General features: G+C 39.0%; 1 protein-coding gene across 3 annotated transcripts in view; it reads left to right on the forward strand.

Annotated features, from left to right (window-relative positions):
• Positions 1–333: 333 nt before the first annotated feature.
• The window catches only part of HBP1 (HMG-box transcription factor 1), a 30,696-nt gene continuing 8,230 nt past the window's right edge, over positions 334–22,799 (forward strand). Inside the window, exons 1-8 of one of the 3 annotated variants that reach the window (XM_007180885.3) lie at positions 334–377; positions 9,420–9,603; positions 11,741–11,969; positions 14,819–14,957; positions 15,476–15,587; positions 15,676–15,788; positions 18,233–18,389; positions 19,076–19,220. In XM_007180885.3, the coding sequence (XP_007180947.1) occupies positions 363–377; positions 9,420–9,603; positions 11,741–11,969; positions 14,819–14,957; positions 15,476–15,587; positions 15,676–15,788; positions 18,233–18,389; positions 19,076–19,220 (1,094 nt within the window). In that variant the 5' untranslated portion in view covers positions 334–362. Of the gene's footprint in view, positions 378–514; positions 535–6,249; positions 6,271–9,419; positions 9,604–11,740; positions 11,970–14,818; positions 14,958–15,475; positions 15,588–15,675; positions 15,789–18,232; positions 18,390–19,075; positions 19,221–22,799 lie in introns of those variants that run through there. The other 2 variants (XM_007180886.3, XM_057549904.1) reach the window with 2 other exon arrangements.

A 22,799-nucleotide genomic window follows, 5' to 3' on the forward strand; every position in this document is an offset into this window, starting at 1 on the left:
CTGGGATATGTAGTCCAACCGGTTCCTCCGACGTGCAGTTCCCGAGAGGAACGCAGCTAGGCCGAGACTACTAACCCACAATCCATTTCGCGGGCAAAGTTTGGCTCGGGTCCCGGCAGTCTCGGCAGCAATCCAATCCGAAGCGCTCACCCTAGTGATTGACACGCCGTCTTCTCCACTAAACACAACACAAAAGTCAATACAAGCCCGCCCCCCTAGACGGACCACGGTATCACCCAATGGGAAAGGGAAAGGATCGAATGGCAGTTCCACAGACCAATAAGAGGGCGAAGGAGCTAGGAGGAGGCTCAACCTCCGGGGGTTTGAGGGGAGGGGGAAGACGAAGCTTGAAAGACTTGGTAATGGCGACGGGTTTGGTAAGTAGGAAAGTTTCGGTTGAGGGCTAAGAGTGGCGGCGGGAGCATTAACGTGCGCCGGGGAAGCCGGCGTCAGTCGGAGAGGGGTACACGAGTTGCTGGTGGTGTTGTCGCGGGCAGGGCGGCCCGCGCCGGGGCTGCCCGCACTTCGCGGCGGGTTTGTTGTCTTTCTGTTCGGGAAGGGGTGGGGGTGGGGAAGGGAGGGGCAGGATCCCGAGGGTATCGGGCGGCCGGGCGAGCTCGGGTCGACGCTCCTCTTCCTCACGGCGGGGGCAGTTAACCGTCCGATATCTGCCCGAGGCGAACCCGCCGGACCGGCGCTTCCCGCAAGCTCAGCTGGGCTTCGCGGCGGCGCGGCCCGTGGGCGTCTCGGGGCGGGGGCTGGGAGGCGTAGGCGAGAACGGCGCTCCGGGGGTGGCGTGGTGGGTGGCGGAGCCGGGTGCGGAGATGGGGCGGGCCTGGGCGGGGGAAGGGGGCCGACGCGGCGCCGGGGCTGCCCCGGAAAGTTTGACTTCAACTCCTTGCGAGTGGGCGGAGGGTCGGAGGTTGGCCCGGGGTGGGCGGCCGGCCGCGGGTTGGGGACTGCAGTGAGGCGCCGCCTCTTTAGGGGCCGAGAGGGGCTCGGGCCGAGCTGGGAAGCTCGCGGAGCCGCTGGGCCCTGGGGCTCATTGTTACGCAGTTCGAATGAATGGGCTCCTTGGCGCCTGCGCGGTGGGGCTGAGCTGAGGGGAAAAACAAGCCTGGAGTCCAGGCTGCGGTCACATGATGGGGGGAGGGGAGGGGAACGCGATGAATGGCGAAAGAGGGTGGGGGATGGATTTGGCGTGAACCGGGAGGCACTGCCTCTGTGTGACCGAGAGCGAGGCTTGGCAGGCGATTCCAGTCTCCGCCGTCCAACCTATACTGCTGCCCCAGGCAGATTAAAACAAAACAAAAAATCCAGGCGAAATCGACAGTCGGGGCCCGGTTTTTGTAGCTGCTTCTAACGCTGCACGCTGTCTAGGGGATTTCACTCTCCGCGGTGCGTTCTACACCATGTAGAGTTCGTTCTTCAGGAGTTCTCAGCAAGAATTTTTTGTAAAAGGAGCTCTGACTGCAGGGAGATACTCAAAGACTCTTTAGCTCTGGGAGCCAGTGATGCTAAGAAGGGAGGAGGGTAAAAGGGAGTTGTGGAGTCCTCCCAACAATTTCGAGTAAGCGCTTTAGATTTATTTCCCTCTAACTAGCAATAACAGGTGATTCCCAGCAGTGGTTTTGAAATTAAAGTTACCTTTTGAGAATTAAAATAATTTTAACATTTGTAAATACTTTTCTATTGTTTAACTACTGATAATCATCTACATTTGTGATGTACTTCTAGTTCTTTCAGTCTTCGCTTTTTGTTATTGTTTTTAATATTTTCTGCTTTAGCTTGCTAACGGGAGTGTTAGGGTCAACTGTTGAGTTTCCATGATTAAACTACTTAGTTCTTGCTAAGCAGGTAATTGTTGACAAAGTTTTAAGAAAGTTTGAATTATATTCAAAAGAATTAAATACACTCATTAAGTTTTTGAGCTACTTTATACTTTTGAGGAAGCCATTTAGCCACTTTGCAAAGTACTTTAAAACAATAGTTTTTGTTTATTCGAACTTAATATATTATTTATAGAATGAAATTTTGATTTCACTTTCTAGTTTCCATTTTATTTAGTTTCATAAGCCCCATTACCTTTTTCAGCCTTGAAAACTCTTCCCCCTTGTTCACTTCTCAAACTTCTACTGCATACGTTATTTTAAAAGTTAGCTTCTCCCGGGATTTCCCACGATTTCCCATGCTTCACAGTGCCTGTTTCTCAGACTTCAAACATGGTACTGTCGCTTTAAGAGTTGTCTCCTCCACTGTATTTTAATTTCTTTGGACGTTTTCCTCACTATCCAAATGCTCCGTGATGAAGGCAAACGGGCTTTATGAATGAATAAACTGCTAGACCTTGAAGGCCCTTGAGGGAGAATTGCTAGCTGGTCTGCTGTATTTCTGTTTGAAATGAAAATATTAGTACTTTTTTTTGCCATAAATTATAAGTTACTACCATGTTAATGAGACAATACCAGGTATTTTACATGTATTATGTTTTGAGTATGAAGGTGAACATTTATCTAGAATGAGAAAATAAATCACAACAAATTAATTTTATTAAGCTGACAAATACCTTTGTATATCACAAAATTCAGGAAAATGATATTCTTTATTAACAATGATATTCTTGTATATTCTTGTTTATGCCTGACCCATCAATAATAGTCATATGCCTTCATATTTTGATCTGCATTTACTTTCGTATTTCATATCATAGTTTACACTGTCATTTTCTATAAACAGAATAGAAATAAAATTTTCTTCTCTAATATAGTTGATTGAATTTTTAGAAGTTATTGTTAGTAGTTTAGAAAAGCTTTTTCCACAAGTTATACATAATGTGAAATTTTTTACGGTTACAATCAAGTTTGGGAAAATAAATTTCATATATGAATTCTTTCATATATGATTTCAAGGTTTTTTCATACAGTGACTCATCTTGAGTACTATGTGAATTGACAGTACTCTTTAACAGGTTTGTGGATAGCTTGTAGTGGTGTATTAGGGGTTTCTGTTATCTTCATCAATTTCAGTATTTTGTGTCAAGTCAGCACAAAATTAATAAGAGCTTATATAGATGTATTTGGCACTGGGCAACTGATAGGTAGGAGAATGCTTTGGAACCAGGTAAGGGTGTGTGATGTATAGTGTCTTATATACTTCCAATAACTATGAAAGGTAGATGGGTGCTGGTCCCATTTAGGAAGAAGAAAACTGAGGCACAGAAGTTAAACTGTTCAGAGTCATATAGATGGTAAGTGATATTCTACAGTAATATATTTTATGGAAAGAATACCACCCACTGTTGGGGTGTGGATTTTTTTTTTTTTTTTTTTTTACCTCAGCACTGTGGCAAACTAGAGTTGCAGAAATATTTCTCTAAAATCTTTTGTTTTAAGTTTCATTGAAAATATTCTGAAAGAACTACATTAAGGCCTTCAACTGCTTTTGGTGTAGAAAGTTATGTTTAATATAGTTTGTTATGGAGGCTTATTTTAGCTTGGAATCATGTAATCCATTTTAAATACCACTTCAGTTCCTCATGTTAGAGTTATAAAGTAATTGCAGATTACTGTCTCTTCACGTTCTCCCCACAAACAGTTTGAGCTTGATATAGAAGTTCTTCAGGATTAGGGGAGGGCATGTAGAAGATCCTTTCCTTGATGTCCATAATGAGGATGGAAAGATAAGGAGTCAGGGAAGAATTGGCACTTGATCGTAGTTGAAGTTAGAATGTCTAACTTATGTTGGTCTATCCCTTTTGTCCTTTTTCTCAGTTTCTTTTTTTTTTTTTTTTGAAGAGAAAATGGTCCCATTCAGTCATTAGAGCCCTGTTTTTCTCATCCAGAGTATTATTATGATGTATATATTTTTTCTTGGCTGTGCTGCACGGCACACGGGATCGTAGTTCCCTGACCCAGGGATCAAACCCGTGCCCCCTGCAGTGGGAGCGCAGAATCTTAACCACTGGACCTCCAGGGAAGTCCTTCCTCATCCAGAATAATACTTTGTTCAGAGCTATTTTGAAGTTTATACAAAATTAGATGAAGTATGTGGAAATGCTTGGCACACAGTAGATAGGCATTTAGTAAAACCTAATTTCCTTCTTTTTCATTCAGTGAGACTTGGCTGTTTTTAGGCATCTCTTCCTCTCCTCTTCCTGAGATTTTGTGGATATTTACTTCTGAAAGTTTGCAAAACAAATGCAGTAGGGCCTTCTCATCCCCACCCAATAAAATACAAATTTGTAATATTGAACATGACATTTCAAAGTACAACTGCTGGAGAATTTTACTCTTCCTTTTTGAGAATTCACAGATCTAGTGAAGAGTTGACGTGTCCAGAGTTAACTAAAACACAAGATGAGCTATGTCCAATCCTGTAATACCAAAGTGGTATACAAAAGCATGAATGAACAATAGCGTTAGCTCTACCAGGAGAAATTTGAAAGAGAGGCTTGTTTATCATAATGAATATCTAATTGGTGTAATGTATGTGTGGAGTTATTTTTGAGTATGGACTCTTCTGGTGTTCTTTTACGGTATCAGAGGCCTTGTTTCCCCCAAATACTATAGTTTGACAGAAAACTGAGAGACAAAAAACTTACGTTTGTGTATGGGCTTGAATTTTGGTTTCATGTATTTTATTTAATTCTCACAACAGCCCTGTGAGATAAGTAGAGGTACCTTGAGATTAAGCGACCTGCCCCAGGTTACCTGGCTAGCAGGTGAATTTCAAGTCTGTTGACTTGAAGTCTAGGCTCCTGTTTACTGTACAGGAGGTTTACAGAAGGAAAACCTCCACTATCTCAAGACCAAACTTTTGATAGCCTTGAGCAATGAGAGGTGAAAACACACAGAACTCAAGTTCAACAAATACTTATTTGGTCCCTTTTGTTATTTGCTTTGAAACTAAAATGGTTTTTTCCAACTTCATTTAAACAGTATTGTGATGGGATGTTGGTAGATTACTAAGACAGAGTGCTGAAGAAATGCTAGAAGTTGCAAGGAGATATGAGTGCAGAGTGAATGGTGACTGGGCACCCGGGACCTGCTGAGGGGGAGAGCAAACCTAGCTGGGAAGAATGAGAAACCAAAGGGCCCTGCAGAGGGAGGGGAGGACACCACAAACTAACTGCAGCTCTGCTTCCTACCCGTAAGGAGAGCTCTGAGAAGAGGTATATATGTATAGCGCAACTCTGAATTTCATAATAAAGGGGAAAAGTGAGAAATTTTTCAAGTTTAAGATTGCAACTTGGGCTGACTTATGCTGATCACATCTGTATATGAGGCATGTACAGATGTTCATTTGGAGTTTGAGTCATTAAGTCAGGATAAATTGTGTTCTCTGTACTTAAGATGTTGAAAAGTTTTCTGTGGAAAGAGTTAAAATCTGCTATCTAAACTTAATATTGGCTGTTCCAAGAACTTACACGGAATAACTAGCTCCTCTCACGTTTGGGGCATTACTAAACAAGGAGTCTGCACTGATACTACCAATTACCGTTTCTTTCATGAGGACTTTCTGGCCACACCGCAGGGCATGCGGGATCTTCCCGACCAGGAATCGAACCCGGACCCCCTGCAGTGGAAGCTCAGAATCTTAACCACTGGACCGCCAGGGAAGTCCCTCATAAGGACTCTCAAAGGAGGCTGGGAGCGAGTGGCATAGACAGAAATTGGGAATGTGAATATACTCTACTCTTAATACACTCTCCCTTAAATATTTGTTTTAGATGTTCCTGCATACTCATGTCGTGTTTCAGTATGGTTTTTTAAGTAGACTCAAAAAAATGTTTAAAGTGTGGTTCTGATCATGTTAGACCTCTGTTCAAAAGTATGCGGTGGTTCCCATTGTCTGCTAGTTGCTAATAATAATACTGGCCAGTCTACATTGAGAGTTTGCTCTGTTAGGCACTATTGTAAGCTTTTGACATTTATGAGTTCACTGAGTTTTTACAACAACCTATACAGATGCTTTTATTATTTACATATTACAAACAAGTCATAAAGATTTTAAATAAATTGTCCAGGGCACATAGCTGGCAAGTAGCAAATATAAACTCAGTAGTCTAATTTCAAAGTCCTTATCCTTGTCTACAAAAAACAAACCAACTAACCAGTTTTCCTAAATTAGGATTGAAGATTCTGATCCCAGCCTACCTTTCCAGCCTTAGTATTGATGGATGACCAGGAGACACACAGGCCATCCTGCCTCCTGGCTTCTATGTTCTTCTGATTTCATCCAGTACTTTGCTAACTCTGTGAGTTTGCTCATGTGAGTTTCTCTCATTGGGAGCCTCCCATCCTTTCTTTTTACCTGTTCATAGCCAAGCCATGGCTCTGTAGAACTATGGTCATTTGCTTATATCTTTCCACTTAAGTGAAGATTCCTTGAGATTCATGATCAACTGTTCATCAGTGCATCTAGTATAGTGCCTTGTACATAATATGTATTAAATAAATGAATATATATATACACACACACATATATTTAGATAAAAAGGAATGTGGCAATCATTTTTAGCCTGCTCGTTCTCACAACGCACCAGGGGTTCTTTTGAAAGAAAACAAGTAAAAACCAGTGCACCAGGGTTGTACCCCAGACCAAATAAACCACATGCTTCGGAAGGAAGGTGGGGCCTGGGCCTCACGGGTTTGAAGCAGGCATGGTTCTGTGTGCCACCAGGGTCGAGAATCTCAGATCAAGCTAAGTTTGCTTGGCTTTTGCAATGAGAAGGTGGAGGCTCAGCATCAGGATTTGGCGACTTGGCTTGAGAAGTCGATTTGTGTTACCACAGCTCCTGTAGCCACCAATTTTGTAGGAAATTATTTGTTATACCCTAGCAGATTTGCTGTAACTATATCATAAGAGTGTGACTAATCACTACATAATAGCTTGTTCCTACTGGAAAAGTGTTCATTTGTTGGGAATGCTTCAGACATCTTTTAGATAAACTGTTATTTGCTTAAGGTAGTGGTATGGTCTGTGACCTTTTATTGAGATGTGTTGGATAACTTGTCAGATTTCCCAGGGAGGAAATTACCGAAGCTGAATAGCTAGTTGTCTGGTCTCCTGTTGTTAACTGTTTTCAATAACTGTTCTGTTTAGAACATAAAGTGCCCATAGTATGCATAATATTGCCCTATGTCAGTCTAGGGATAAAAAAACTTTTTTTTTAAGTCATTTTACATTTTTTTTTTTACTCACTTTGTTTCATTTCATCCTCACAACTGCTCCAGGAAGAAAAGAGCAGGAGTCATTAGCCCTGTTTTCAGATGGAGATATGGAAGCTCAGTCACTTTAGGTCATAGATTTAGTAAGTGATTAAGCTGGTATCAAACCTATGTTTCCTTCCACCTACCCCAGTGCCCTTTTCACTACTCCGTACTACATCTCACAGTCAGTATTGTGTAAGGCTCTAAGTGCCCAAGAAATGGGTAATATTTGAGGAGTACAGGCAGAAAGCATCTGAAATAAAATATTAGAAATAAAGTAAGGCAGTGGGCAGTTTGGCTGTATGTGTCAAAAGCCTTAAGAAAATGTTTAATTGCCATCCAACTAATCTGTCTCTGGGAATCTAAAGAAATAACCAGATATAAGCAAATACTTAAAAAAAAAAAAGAATGTAAATTCACTGTTATTTAGAAGATTGGAAAAACTGGGAACATGTTTAGCAATAGGAGGGATAAATAAATTTTGGTACATCCTGATGATATATATTATTTAACTATTTAAAATAGATCTTTGAAAAAATTAGTGACATAGGAAAATGCTTATGAACTTATGTTAAGGAAAAGGTCTCAACTATTAATATATATAGTATGAAGTATGAAGAAAAATAAATGATTTTATTTAGGTAAAACATAGGTCTGTGCATGAAAAAGAGATTGGATTGTAAGATAATACATCAAAATGTCATAGTATCTAACTCGGGTTGGTGGGATTAGAAATAATTATTACAGGGGCTTCCCTGCTGGCGCAGTGGTTAAGAATCTGCCTGCCAATGCAGGGGACACAGGTTCGAGCCCTGGTCCGGGAAGATCCCACATGCCACAGAGCAGCTAAGTCCGTGTGCCACAACTACCGAAGCCTGCGTGCCTAGAGCCCGTGCTCCGCAACAAGAGAAGCCACCGCAATGAGAAGCCCGCTCACCGCAACTAGAGAAAGCCCACACTCAGCAACGAAGACCCAATGCAGCCATAAATAAATAAATAAATAATAAATAAAATTTTTAAAAGAGAGAGAATTATTATATTCCTTTTTTTTTGAGAAAAGCTTTTTTCATTTTTTGCCACAGTGGTCATATATTTTATAGTCAGGATAACATTTCATAATTTAAAAGTTCATGGGGAAATGCCTTCGTAGAAAAAAAATCTGTCAGTGTTTGTTGGTGATTATGACATGGCTTAGAAAGCTCTGGTATAAATGTCTTTTCACTGCATTTTTTGATCAGCCTGGGCTAGGGTACCTGACTTCTACGGTACTTTTTTTTTTTTTTTGGTCACACCACGGGATCTTAGTTCTCTGACCAGGGATCGAACTCGGGCCTCGGCTAACCCCAGTAGTAGTTAGCGCCATGTCCAAACCACTGGACTGCCAGGGAGTTCCCAACTTTTGGTGACTTTTAATAGCAGTATATTCTGTTTTATTTTGAGAAAAAAGAACTATATATGTATTTCATATTAACTCATTAGAACTTTTTAAAAATGAGATTTGGAGTAGAGCCTGAGAAATCAGGAAATCTTGCTGCTTCTGTCACCCATGTTAAATAACTAATTTGATCATCGTCCAAAGGCAAGAGTGTAAAAGGTATAACCACATTTTATATTATTCATCTTTGTAAAAATTGTAGCCGATTCAGAAGGTCAGGTATCTTTTTAGTATGGTTAGGTCCCAAATTCTCATCAAGAAAACATTTTTATTTTTATAAGAAGTATAGTATATGGCCATTTTAAGAAACTCTTTTCTATTTTATTTTTTTGTCTGTTTTGTTTTTTGTGTTTTCTTTTGGCCCTGCCACGCGGCATGAGGGATTTTAGTTCCCTGGCCAGGGATCGAACCCGCGACCACTGCAGTGGAAAGCCCAGAGTCTTAACCACTGGACTGCCGGGGAAGTCCCAAGAAACTCTTTTTAAAATATTTGTTAGAGACTGTAATTTTAAGTTTGTTAATCTTGTTCACTTTCAGAAGATGAGAAAACAAAATAACACAGTTGATAAATACTAGAGAAATTAAAATAGAATCTTCCAAAAAATGTGCAAAATAGAATAGACCTTCAGTCATCCATGTCTAAAGGTTTTGAGGGGGATACAGATAGCAATGTGTGATTAAAGATACAACATTGTGATGTCTCTGATTGATTTTATACTTACATTATTTCCAAATCACATGACTTGACATTTTTCTCTTATATTATTTTTAAGTCGGAGCACCATAACATGGTGTGGGAAGTGAAGACAAATCAGGTGCCTAATGCAGTACAGAAACTCCTGCTAGTAATGGACAAGAGAGCTTCAGGAATGAATGACTCATTGGAGTTGCTGCAGTGTAATGAAAATTTGCCATCCTCACCTGGATACAACTCTTGTGATGAGCACATGGAGCTTGGTAAACAAAATTAAGTTTTTAGGAAGCTCACTGAGATTCAGATTAATTTTCATGTTTAGCTAGCTTTTCCACCTACCTTGAACTGATATAAAGTATGGCAAGTTTTTGTACATTAGGAGTTTTCAGTGTTCTCTTATTATTGCTTGTGAGGTATTACTTAAAACCAACCTAACTTGGGGCTATTTATGGTTATCATAGAGACTCATTTACAAATTTTCAAACTAAACTGCCTTTGTGGATAAAGATGAGCCTTTGACCACCTTACGAAAACCTTGCTGTGTGGCTTTTCAAAAGATGTTACTTTTGAAATATCCATGTGAGCTCAGCAAATTATGCTGGCCACTATTCACGCCTGGTTTCTTGGTATGATGGGGAAATTACAGTGGACCCTTGAAATTTGAGGATCTGACATTTGTGATTTATCACTGCTGCTGAGCTACTCCAAAGATATGTGATCTGTAGAAGTGTGTAGGTTTGCTGAGGTATGACTTTGAATTGTATTGCTTTGAGGTCGCTGTTGAAGACAGTGAACAGGTGATGAGTGATCTTGGCTTGCTGCCCACTTTTCATCTTGGCTTTGTCCCCATTTAATGTGCATTTTTCTCTGATGTTCCCAAAAATCTGAGATGTGAGTGTCCTCATTTTATAAATGATGAAGTAGAGGAGGTTATATGCTGGAGTCTTCTTTGGGAATTTGGAGATCTTAAAGGTGTTGGGACATAACCTGTTTGAATGCTGAGAGATTGCTGGGCCCGAATATTCATTGAGGAGTGGTTACTATTGAGCAAGAAGCCCCAGTTCAATCAGGTAGTTGATTCCTCCATTGTCACATTTTAGGTTTCAGGAGGAAATCAGGAACCTAGGGCTCAGGGGGTCAAAAACTTGTACCACCCCTCATGACTTCAGTTTAAAAGTAGTTTCCTTAACTTGAAAGACAGAAATGAACCCTTAACAGTAAATAAAGATAGTCAAAGAACAGTGTTGGCAGTGAGGGAAGGGAAACAGCTCCACCACCATGAGAATTACAGAGTGGAATTATCATAAGTTGTTGTGATATTTTAGCTGCTCTGTGAAGGGGGGGATACCTTCTAGTCACTTTTATGAATGGATGTCTTGAATCAGTACTTGTAAGACATTTCTCTTTTAGTGAGCTATTCTGGGATATTCCCCTGAATAGGAATTAGGAGTATGTACTTTTATAGTGACAGTTCAGGACAACTCTCAACACTAGAAGAGTTTCTTGACTTACATATTGAAGAGACCCAGTGGATCTGTAGAGTTTGTAGGTATGTGTTTCAAAGAGGGTTGTTTTGGTTGTTGTTTTTCTTTTTCTTTTTTAAGGCCTGCAAGATGCTTTTTCTCCCCTCCTTTTTTTTTTTTTTGTAATTCAATTTTTTAGAATTCAGTCTATCTTAACAGTGTTCATAGCCTTGGCATGTACATGAGTGGTCCTTGGGTACTATTTCTAGTTTTCTTTCTTGGGTAGCTGAGAGTCCGTCATGAACTACCTTTCGGGAACACACTTTCTGGAAAAAATAATGAATATTACTGAGTTCAGACTTTCTCATTAAAAAGAAATAATTTAGCATAGATAAAGTCTAACAAGTAGTACCTGAAAATATATAATATGATCTAGGTTTCATCTTTGAAAATTGTTGTTTTCATTTATTGCAGTAATCTTGTTGAACAGGTTCAAGTGTGTGAACAATAAGTACATCTGTGTACCCATAAAACGCCTTTTTCCTCATTAACATGTTAACATAAAAATGTCTCAGTGGTATATGGATTATTCCCAGGTGAGCTATAAAAAACTGGTGGAAAAAGTCAGAAAACACAAACAGAACAGTTGGTGAACAGTTGTGGTAGTTACATGGTTTGAGTAGTGAAGTCATTAATCCATTTACATGCGCTAGGTTTACTTTTCTGTCAGACTCTGTTGGCCCTTAAATGTATAAGATGTCTTTTTTTTTTTTTCAGTTGAAACTTGTTTTCATTCAAGAAAACATTTTGAGTTTATACTTTTCCTCTCACAAAATTAATTAGCTAAATTTGAGGACCTCTCTTCCAACTGTGATTGTAGAATTGATCCCTGTATTAGTAATTTCCTTCTTATAATCTTGAGTGTGCTTATTTGCAGATGATCTTCCTGAACTTCAGGCTGTTCAGAGTGATCCTGCTCAATCTGCCATATACCAGCTAAGTTCAGATGTGTCACATCAAGAATATCCAAGACCTTCTTGGAACCAAAATACCTCAGAAATATCAGAAAACACTTACCGTGAAAATGAGGTGGATTGGCTAACAGAATTAGCAAATATCGCCACCAGCCCACAAAGCCCACTTATGCAGTGCTCATTTTACAACAGGTGGGAATGTTGGCTGTATTTTAATTGAAAACTTTTATCATTACAAAATGCTTTTTTTTTTTCTAGTTTTAAAAGTAATAATGCTGTTGACCATCTCATGAGTGGTTTATCAAAGTCATTAGAATTAAGCTCTTTGTCTTAAAATAATCAAAGAGCTGTTTCACCCAATGTCATGATTTCATATTTTGAGAATTAGATAAAAGCGATATGAGAACAGCAGAGTCAGAAATATTTGTAAATGGTTTAAAGTCATAAAAAATACATCAGACCAAGAATACTTTTATTATATATTTCTACTTAGATGAAAATTATATTTGTCTACAGAATCATAATTAAAATAGACATATTTTAAACTTTTATCAACCTTGAGTTTGGTTCCTTTTGGTCTAGGTTTGTTTTTTTCCACAGTGTATGTGGCCTTATGTTATTTATATGTTTGCTAATATTAAAATGTTGAACTTAAAAAAGTAGACTCCTATTGGTAGAAACCACTGTTTCATATACCCAGACCAGAGTTTAAGAAAATGAATTAATGGTGCTATGAAATTATGGAAGCTTCCAACTAATATTCCTAGAGAGACTTAAATGAATAATATTTTATTAATTATCCCCCAAATTATAAAATTGGCTATGTAAAAAGACATAGATAAATATGATAGTTTGTAGGGAAGAGAAATACCCAGGTTTGCACTCATGTGGGTGGGTAGACCAGAGTCCATAATAGGTGATGTAGGAATAACTGAATTTTGGTAGTGTTCCTAAGTTAGTATAGTTCTTTGCTAAAGAATAAACTTGTTAGGTGTGAAGCCCAGCAAGTTACACTGTTTTTCTTCTATTCAGCAAGGTAATTGGTTTTGATTAGAGCAAATTCAATTTAATTAACTTCAGTTTAATCCATGAAGAGTTCCACAGGAATGAAAAGTTGCCTTTCAGAGTATTACTTCCTTTATTGTCCCAGTTTTCATTGTAACCTTAATAGTCAAAAAGTGAAAAATTGTTTTACAATTAAAAAAAAAAACCCTGATTTTACTATTGGACTTTCTTTTTTCCCCAATTTTAGTTTAGAGATAGTACTTTTCATTTTTCACAGTAAACTCATGAGGATTAATAATTTAGTTCATGGAAAGTTGAGTAAAACCCTCAGAAGAAAATTAATGTTAAAAAAAAAAAAACAAGTAAAGGAGTAGCTCCCTAAAGATGTAGATTACTCTCTGCTGCATTTTCTATGCTTCCCTTCTTCCTAGGGAACAAGACCAAAAGTCACGCTCTGCTGTCTTGCCTGCCTTCTAACACAGTCAGTGGCTGTTCTTGTGACTTCTTGTAGAGTGTTAAACTATGTTAGTTATTGAACTTGGGATGCCTGAAGTTGTAACTGTACAGTACCAAGGGGTTGAGGACAGGTAAAATTTATATTATCCCTGCATAGATAGAGGGATGAAGAGACCATGGTGTTAGTAATTCAAACACATGCAGCATATTAATTTTTACAGAACATTTAGGCCATATACATTTTAGAACATTACATTGTTACTTCTCTTTTAAATGGTTACACAGAAGAACTGATAAACTCATTTTCTTTTACTAGTCACGAAGGCAGAAATGAGCTTAAGGAATTTTTAGCAGTTTAGCCATTCTCTTATACTTCATAAAGATGTAAATGTGTAATAAAAGGAAGAAATTGGGCAAAGATGAAATATTAAGTATTTGTATTTTGAAATCCAAAGTTGATTGGAGAGTAAGCTAAAAATGCATGGAAATTTGAGGGCTTTTTACTTAAGAAGTGTTATGAACATGAAAGCAACGTACGGTTTTATATATAGATCCTCATTTAAAAATTAATTTCTGCGAAGGTATAATAAAAAATGTTAATTAAGTTTAAAAAATGAGGGCTAATCAGATTTCTCAGAGAATAAGGGAAGAATTGGAAAGTAAGATGTCCCTCCTTTTTTTAGAAAGAGGATTAGTACAGACATGTGTAAACATTTTTCTGTTAAGGACCAAATCCTTAGTTGGCATCTCAGAGAATTGTCCTGATTTGGGACCTTCAGATTTACTTCTTAGACCCTGAAATTTTCCTTTCTGCTGCTTTCCAAACTCCCGAGTCAGTATACCTTACTGGTCATCCTTTATGGGCTTGCTGCTTACTGTTACCCCTCTTACATGTTTGTGGGGGAAGGATCTTAGTGTGTTCTGGGGAGCCCCGTGTACTCTGAAGGGAGCATTGCCTGGTAAAGAGACTTTTGACGGGAAAGCGGGGCAAGAGGTAACTTACTTTTTAAGGTGATCCTGGGGGCAGAAGTAACTGGCTTTATGTGTAGATGCTTTGCAAATAGGCTGTTTTCTACTATAAAAAGTTTAAACGTTTTAGCTTCAGGTAGTTCACTGTATCTGCCCAGTGATACAGGTGGTTGGTAGGTAAAGAGTTCCGTGTTGGTCACGTTGAGCTTGGAGGGCCGAGATTTGGTGACCACATCACAGCAGGAGAGAGAAAGGGATCGGGAGCCCTGCATAAAGGGGCATCATCCTTCATGAACGAAACTGCACACTTGTATGTACTTAGTGATGTAAAAATGAGTGAATGAGTAAATGAAACAGTAATTTGGAATTTAAAGTATATTATCTAATCTGAAAACAGTGCTTAAAATGTGTGAAGAGGGTTTGGGGAAGATGTTAAGGAACAACATACAACATAGATGAACAACATAAATGAAACCCTGATGGCTTTATTAGTGTTTCCCATAGGTGTCTTATATGTAATAACATTGGTGTTATGAATATGAAGTTCACCAAAAGGAAAGCTTTACTTTAAGGACCTTTGCTTTGTGCTTAAGACGGTTTCTTTATTTTAGATCATCTCCTGTACACATCATAGCTACTAGCAAAAGTTTACATTCCTATGCGCGCCCTCCACCGGTGTCCTCTTCTAAGGGTGAGCCAGCCTTCCCTCATCACCACTGGAAGGAGCAAACGCCAGTCAGACACGAAAGGGTAAGTTTATTCATGAGGTTAAACTTCATGAAATTCGTACAGCAGCTGAAAGACATTAACTTTCCCTCTCTAAGCAATTCTCCTGAAGCACATGCAGATGGGAAATAGTCTCGCTCGCTGTTCTCCTACTGATCTGGATTCAGTTTTATGTACAGCTCTATTAACTGTTAGGAAAGTTTGTTACCAGTGGGAACATGCATTTAACTAAAACTTCCCAGAACTTCAGTTTTCAAAGGCGATTTTTTCCCCTAAGTTTAGAATGATTAAGTTATCCACTAATAAGAAAGTCTGGGGACTTCCCTGGCCATCCAGTGGTTAAGACTGTGCTCCCAGTGCAGGGGGCCTGGGTTCGATCTCTGGTCAGGGAGCTAGATCCGGCATGCCACAACTAAGACCCGGTATAGCTAGCTAGCTAGGTAGGTAGGTAGATAGATAGATAGATAGTCTGAAGACACAAATTAACAAAATACATCTTACAAAAAAAAAACCTAGAAAATTTGTAATATTTTTTTCTACAGGCAAACAGTGAGTCAGAATCTGGCATTTTCTGCATGTCCTCCCTCTCGGATGATGACGACTTGGGGTGGTGCAATTCCTGGCCTTCGACTGCTTGGCACTGTTTTTTGAAAGGTAAAAAATGCTTGAATTCTTTACAGTTTACTTGTGTAGCAAGCACACTAGTCACATATCTAATACTTGTTTTTTACTTAAACTGTAGGCACACGACTGTGTTTTCATAAGGGAAGCAATAAGGAATGGCAGGATGTGGAAGATTTTGCTAGAACTGAAGGCTGCGATAATGAGGAAGATCTCCAGATGGGCACTCACAAGGTTGATTTAAAATTCTTCAAACTTTTGCAAGTCTTTCAAAAGGGAACATAGGTTTATTATTAATCTACAGGTGTATCCTCCCATTTGCTTCCATGTTTAAATGACATTTTACATTTTGGGAGGAGCTTTTGTGACTACTCTGTTGCTTAGCCTGATGGAGAGGAGCAGTGACTTTAGGTTTTACCTTTATAATGAAGCTTGTTAGATGGGAAAAAGAGTGTATTTCTTAGCACTTTTTACACATTTTATTTTGGGGAAAATTAAACTGGCATTAAACACAAAATGAATAAATAAGCAAACCAAAGCCTTATCTTAGGTAATCTACAAAGTGGTTAATTCTCCTATGGATAAGTGAGAATTGATTGAGTTACTTTTAAAATGACCCATTAAAATGCTGGTATTTTCTAAGTCGATAAGCAAAGGCAGTAGTGGGCAGCAGTAGCATAAATGTTGGATGAAACCTTTATCTTTGAAATCTTCAATTTCTCCATCTCCACTGTGGGCAGAGAAATTGGGCATGTGAAGTGTGCTTGTGTAAAATTCCTGTTTTGCTCCTGCTGTCCCCTACTAGTGAGTTTCTTGAGAACAGCAGTCCTGACTTGGCTGCCTTCAGTCTCCCCTTCTTGCTGTAAGCATTACATAGTGAAGTTCACCGTAGTCTGACTTCAGCCTCTGCTGCTCTACTAAAATTGTCTCAGAGGTTACTAGCTTTATTTTGATTTCTAAAGAGACTTCTGCTTGTTCTTTTTGACATTTCTGCAGTGTTTGACATAGTGGATTGTCTTCCCTTGATTTGCGTAGCATGGCAGTGCCCTGCTTCTCCTTCTGATGTCTTGTCTGTTTCGACTGGTGGCTTGTCTGCCCATGATGTTGAATGTTAATAAGGTTCTACCCTTCCTCACTCTCTTCACTTTTTCTCTGATGATAATGTCGACAGCAGCTCTTTGGTGGCCCGTGGAAACTGCTTTGGTCTTGGAGTCAGGAAAGCTGGGCTCTTTCTAGCTCTGCCAGCAGCTATTTGCATGACTGGCCTTGGGCAGTCTGTCAGCCCCACTGGGTGTTGCCTTCCTGATCTGTAAGATGGAACTGGGATTAGCTTTAAGTTCTTACAGCTCTAAGAATTAGAAGATTCTGTAATCTAGTTATTAGTGTAGCCAACACTGGATTCACCTTTTTCTTCCCCATCCAGGTCCATTTTTCCCCTTTTAAGAGTATTACTACCCTTTCTTGATTGCCAGATGCAAGACCTTTCTTTCTTTCTTTTCTTTCTTTTTTTTTTTTTAATATTTATGTATCTATTTCGCTGTGTTGCAGCACGTGTGCTCTTCGTTGCATCGCGCGGGCTTCTCTCTAGTTGTGGCGCGTGGGCTCCAGAGCACGCGCGCTTAGTTGCCCTGTGGCATGTGGGATCTTAGTTCCCCGACCAGGGATTGAACGTGTGTCCCCTGCATTGGAAGGCAGATTCATAACCACTGGACCACCAGGGAAGTCCTCAAGACCTTTTCTTGATTGCTTCATTCAAAACATGAATGAAGTTGACTGTTTCCTCTCTTTGTATTCAGTTGATCCTTTCTGTTTCCTTAAAGATTTTTTACATTTATCCTTTTCTTTCATTAGTTACTTTGACTGGACACTGTAGCTAGCTGTTGGCATGTCTGTCTCCTTCGTTTTTCTGTGAATTTAAGGGTAGGGATCATGTGTTTTCAGAGCCTAGCACCTGGCATGTACTAAGTGCTCAATAAATATTGGTTGAATTTAAATTCAGCCTGGTTCTACCACCACTGCACTTGTCAGTTCAAGACTGTAATGGGGTTCTCTCGTTATATCTTCAAATTGAATATTAGAGGTACCTTTTATCTGTAGTCTTTGTCATCACCTTAAAATCAACAATTATATTAATAAAAATATTTTCATTGACTTCCTAATAACCTTCTCAAAGGAAAGTTTAAGCACTTTGCCTGTCTTTAAGATCCCTTTACTTACTTACTTACTAACTGGGCCCTCCTTTGCAGTCTTATTTGCCCCAACTCTGAACTAATCTTGTATTTTTAGCAGATACTCAGCACTCTACAAAGAAGTTATTAGTCACAGCTATTCCTGGTGTAAGGCATGTTCTTGTACCTTTCTAAATTGCATTCTTCTTTTAGATTCCAGTTCAAATGGGAATCGAAACCCCCCCCCCAATCTTTTTCTCTTGGAGTTAATATCTCCCTTTATTAAACTCCGTTAGCATTATTTGTACTTGGATTGAAGCACTTACTCCAGTCGGCTTTATATTGTAGTAATATCTGCCTTTCTTCGCTACTGGGTTGAAAGCTCCTTAATGGCAAGGATCCTGTCTTGTTTATTTTTACCTTTTCCACAAAGTCTTACACATAATAGGAACTTCACTCCATGTTGAATTGAACATTGCCAATTTATTTAATCTATGCATGTATTTCCAGGGCTATGGTTCTGATGGTCTGAAGTTGTTATCACATGAAGAAAGTATATCATTTGGCGAGTCTGTACTGAAGTTGACTTTTGATCCTGGTACAGTAGAAGATGGTTTACTTACTGTAGAGTGTAAACTGGACCACCCTTTCTATGTTAAAAATAAAGGTAGGGCTTCAATTTTGAATTTGTAGTAACTTTTTAAAGAAAGCTTCTTAAATCTATAATTATGTCTTGTGGCATAATTCTTTGATGATTAAGAAAAAAATTTTTGAAGGGAAAACTTCTTTCAAACTAATTAATACTACCATAGGAAATGCCTTATAATAATACCTAATGATGTTTAAATGTCTTAGCAGTAGTCAGGTGGAGCTCTACTTCCTGTGGGTATGAACTTGTAGATTCATGTAGCATACTATAATAAGCTCTCTGTTGTTTTGATATAGTTTGGGGAATGGAGTATTCTGGTAATTGAATTTTGGTTGAGGCCAAATATGCTTTACACCTGAATCACATTAACACTCTTGTCATACGTAATGATTCAGAGACTATTTCATGGTCTCAATCATCATCATTTATCATTTACTATCTTGTAGGTCAGTGGAAGTGCTGATTGATAGAATTTGATATATTAGTAAAATGCTGAATTAAACTAGTTTTGGAGGGCTTTTGCATTGTTTAAATAAAACACTTGGATTTGCTTTGTGGCAAAGATACATGACTTGTGTTATAAATCTATCACATACTTTTTATTTTTAAGACTCAGAAGTGACATATCTATCATATAATAAATAATTTGGATGCTTTCTGTCAGTCTCCATCCTTTATATAACAATAGTTTGCTTTAACTTTAGGTTGGTCATCATTTTATCCAAGCTTGACTGTGGTACAGCATGGCATTCCATGTTGTGAAATTCATGTTGGTGATGTATGTCTACCTCCTGGACACCCTGATGCCATTAATTTTGATGATTCAGGTGTTTTTGATACATTTAAAAGGTAATATTGAATTCCTTTTTTTTCTCTCTGAAAAAAAATTAAAGTTTACTCTTAATCTTCCTAATGATTGCTGTTTAGGAGGTTAAACCTTTAAAGATCAGAGAATTATAAAAGGACTACTTAGAAGAGGTATATACAGTTGACTCTTGAACAACACAGGGGTTAGGGGCACTGACCCTCTACACAGTCGAAAATCCACATATAACTTACAGCCAGCCCTCTGTGTAGGCAGATTCAACCAACCATGGACTGAGTAGTATTTACTATTGAAAAAAATCCATGTGTAAGTGGACCCATGCAGTTCAAACCCACAGTGTTCAAGGGTCAACTGTATATGAATAAATGAAAAAGTACTTGGTAATTAAAGTAAAATAATAGTTCGAGTTTTTTATTATTAATTTATTTATTTTTGGCTGAGTTGGGTCTTCGTTGCTGCATGCGGACTTTCTCTAGTTGTGGCGAGCAGGGGCTACCCTTCGTGGTGGTGCATGGGCTTCTCATTGTGGTGGCTTCTCTTGTTGCGGAGCACGGGCTCAAGGTGCGCGGGCTCAGTAGTTGTGGCTCGCGGGCTCAGTAGTTGTGGCTTGCGGGCTCTAGAGCGCAGGCTCAGTAGTTGTGGCACACGGGCTCAGTAGTTGTGGTGCACGGGCTTAGTTGCTCCGCGGCATGTGGGATCTTCCCGGACCAGGGCTCGAACCCGTGTCCCCTGCACTGGCAGGCGGATCCTTAACCACTGCACCACCAGGGAAGTCCCTCAAGAGGAGTTTTATGAAGAATGAAATAATGCCATTTGCAGCAACATGAGTGGACCTAGAGATTATCATACTAAGTGGAGTAAGTCAGAGAAAAATACCATATATCATCACTTATATGTGGAATCTAAAAAATGATGCAAATGAACTTATTTACAAAACAGAATTAGACTCACAGAAATAGAAAACAAACTTATAGTTACCTAAGGGGAAGGGGGTAGTGAGGGATAAATTAGGAGTTCGGGATTAACAGATCCTAATATATAAATTACTATATACATAATAGATAAACAACAAGGTCCTGCTGTATAGTACAGGGACGTATGTAATAAACTATAAAGGATAGGAATCTGAAGAAGAATATGTATATTATATATATATAACTGAATCGCTTTGCTGTATACCAATAACTAACACAATATTGTAAATCAACTATACTTCAAAAAAAGACTTTTACATGGAGTAGTGATGTAGGAAAAGTGACTTCATAAAACATTTAAGATTAGATTAGGAAAATACCACTTATGTCTAGGAATTAAATAGATCATCTTTGATAGTTAAGAAAAAAAAATTTTGCTAAATCTGGCCAGTTGTTTTAAACCAGACCATAAGTCTGTTAATTGTATCTTTTTTTTTTTTTTAGTTAACTGTGTCTTCGTTTACTATTCATTTTGACCAAGGGCATTAGTTGCATGGATTAAAAATTGTAAAAACAGCAAAAAGTTGACATTTGGAAAGACTTAAAGAGGAAAGTGATTTTTCCTGAGATCACCCTATTAGTTAAGTGGTAGAATAGGACAAGAACCCATGTGTGCTGACATTCAAGAAAGTTGACCAACTGTCTGAATTTGTGCAGAACTTTTCTGGTTTTAGCACTGAAAGTCCTGCAGCACTGGAAACCCTTCAGTCCTGGGAAAACGGGGGCAGTTGGTCACCCTCCTCCCAGAAGGAACCCAGAGAAAGTATATGATATCTGGGATTTTAAGACCCATTCTTTCTTTTTCTTATTAAAAAAAAAAAAAAGTTAGCTTTTATTTATTTTATTTATTTACTTTTGGCTGCATTGGGTCTTCGTTGCTGTGCGTGGGCTTTCTCTAGTTGCAGCGAGCAGGGGCTACTCTTTGTTGCGGTGCATGGGCTTCTCAGTGCAGTGGTTTCTTTTGTTGCGGAGCACGGGCTCTAGGCGCGCGGGCTTTAGTAGCTGTGGCTCACGGTCTCTAGTGCTGAGGCTCAGTCGTTGTGGTGCATGGGCTCAGTAGTTGTGGCTCACGGGTTCTAGAGCACAGGCTCAGTAGTTGTGGCGCACAGGCTTAGTTGCTCCGCGGCATGTGGGATCTTCCCGGACCAGGGCTCGAATCCATGTCCCCTGTATTGGTAGGCAGATTCTTAACCACTGCACCACCAGGGAAGCCCCAAGCCCCATTCTTTAAGATAATTATCAAATCCATAGGCCTTTAAGTAGAGAATTCTCAAGAACTTCTGCTGGCCTGAAGATTTTAAATAAATTCAGTTTAATATAATAAAATAGAAGGTTAATATGTTTTTTTATTTTGAAAGCATAAGTAAGACTATTTTTAAAAAACATTTTAAAAAAGCAACCAGCACAGGGCCTGGCACAGGCTATATGCTCAATAAACATCTGCAAGATTGGCATGTAAATGCTGTTTGACTCTCTTTTACACAGTCTTTTTTGAAAAACAAGACATTGTTAAGGTCCAGTACTCAGAGTATTCTTAGGATTCATATCCGTGATACCTCTAATGTTTGGTGAGAGTGTAAATGGATAAAAAAGTTTTGGAAGATAATTTCGCTTTATTGTCTACCAGTGAATATCAGCAGTTCCATTCCTCTGTATGTACACCATAGAGAAGTAAATGCTTGTAGACATGCACTAGGCGATGTGTAAAGTTCAAGCTGTGTTGCTCATGATAGCAAAAACGTGGAAACAGTATCAGTACTCATTCACTGGAGACTGAATGCATATAGTGTGATATAATCATACAATGGAATTCTTTCTGTCAGTGGAAGATGAATGAACCGTAGCCATACATTTTAAAACATGGATCAACTTTAGAAATAATGTTAAGTAAAAATTAGTCTGGAATCAGATGTTCTTTGGAAATATATCTAATAAAATTATAAATCTAATTACACTTATATAATCTTTCTATAGTATATAAAATACACATTATACAGTTATGCCAGGGATCCTCAAGTTCACCCCCAGGTTCAGTGATTTACTGGGAGGGCTCACAGGATTTAGTACTTAGTCATACGCACAGCTATGATACCTTACATTGAAAGGATATGAAGCAAAGTCGTGAACAGGAAAGACGTGGGCTTAAGTCTGGGGAAGCCAGGCTTCCAGGAGTCCTCTCCCGGTGGAGTCACACAGGACAAGCTTATTTCCCTCAGCAGTGAGTTACGACAACACGTATGAATCGTTATCTACCGGGAAGCTTACTAGACATGCAGCACCAGGGATTTTATTGGCAGCTGGTTGCATAGGCTGCCTCTGCCTGGCATACACCAAAAGCTTCCAAAAGGAAAGCAGGTGTTTAGGGTAAACCGTAGTTTTTGTACATACAGTTTAGGAACAGTGAGCCACTCTTATCAGTTGTGGGTATGATGGGAACCCTCCCGAAATCCAAGTTCCAGATGCTAGTCAAGGGCCAGCCTGTAAGTAACCCTTTGAAAGGACAGCAAGCCTGCAATGTTAACTCGTTTCTGCACAATGAAACATTATATGTTAATATAATAGCTATTTTAACATAATTAATGTCACTACAGTTTTTATCGTATTTATGAATGAATTTTATAATAAAAT

The sequence above is a fragment of the Balaenoptera acutorostrata genome, chromosome 7 (assembly GCF_949987535.1).
Source record: "Balaenoptera acutorostrata chromosome 7, mBalAcu1.1, whole genome shotgun sequence".
NCBI lineage: Eukaryota > Metazoa > Chordata > Mammalia > Artiodactyla > Balaenopteridae > Balaenoptera > Balaenoptera acutorostrata.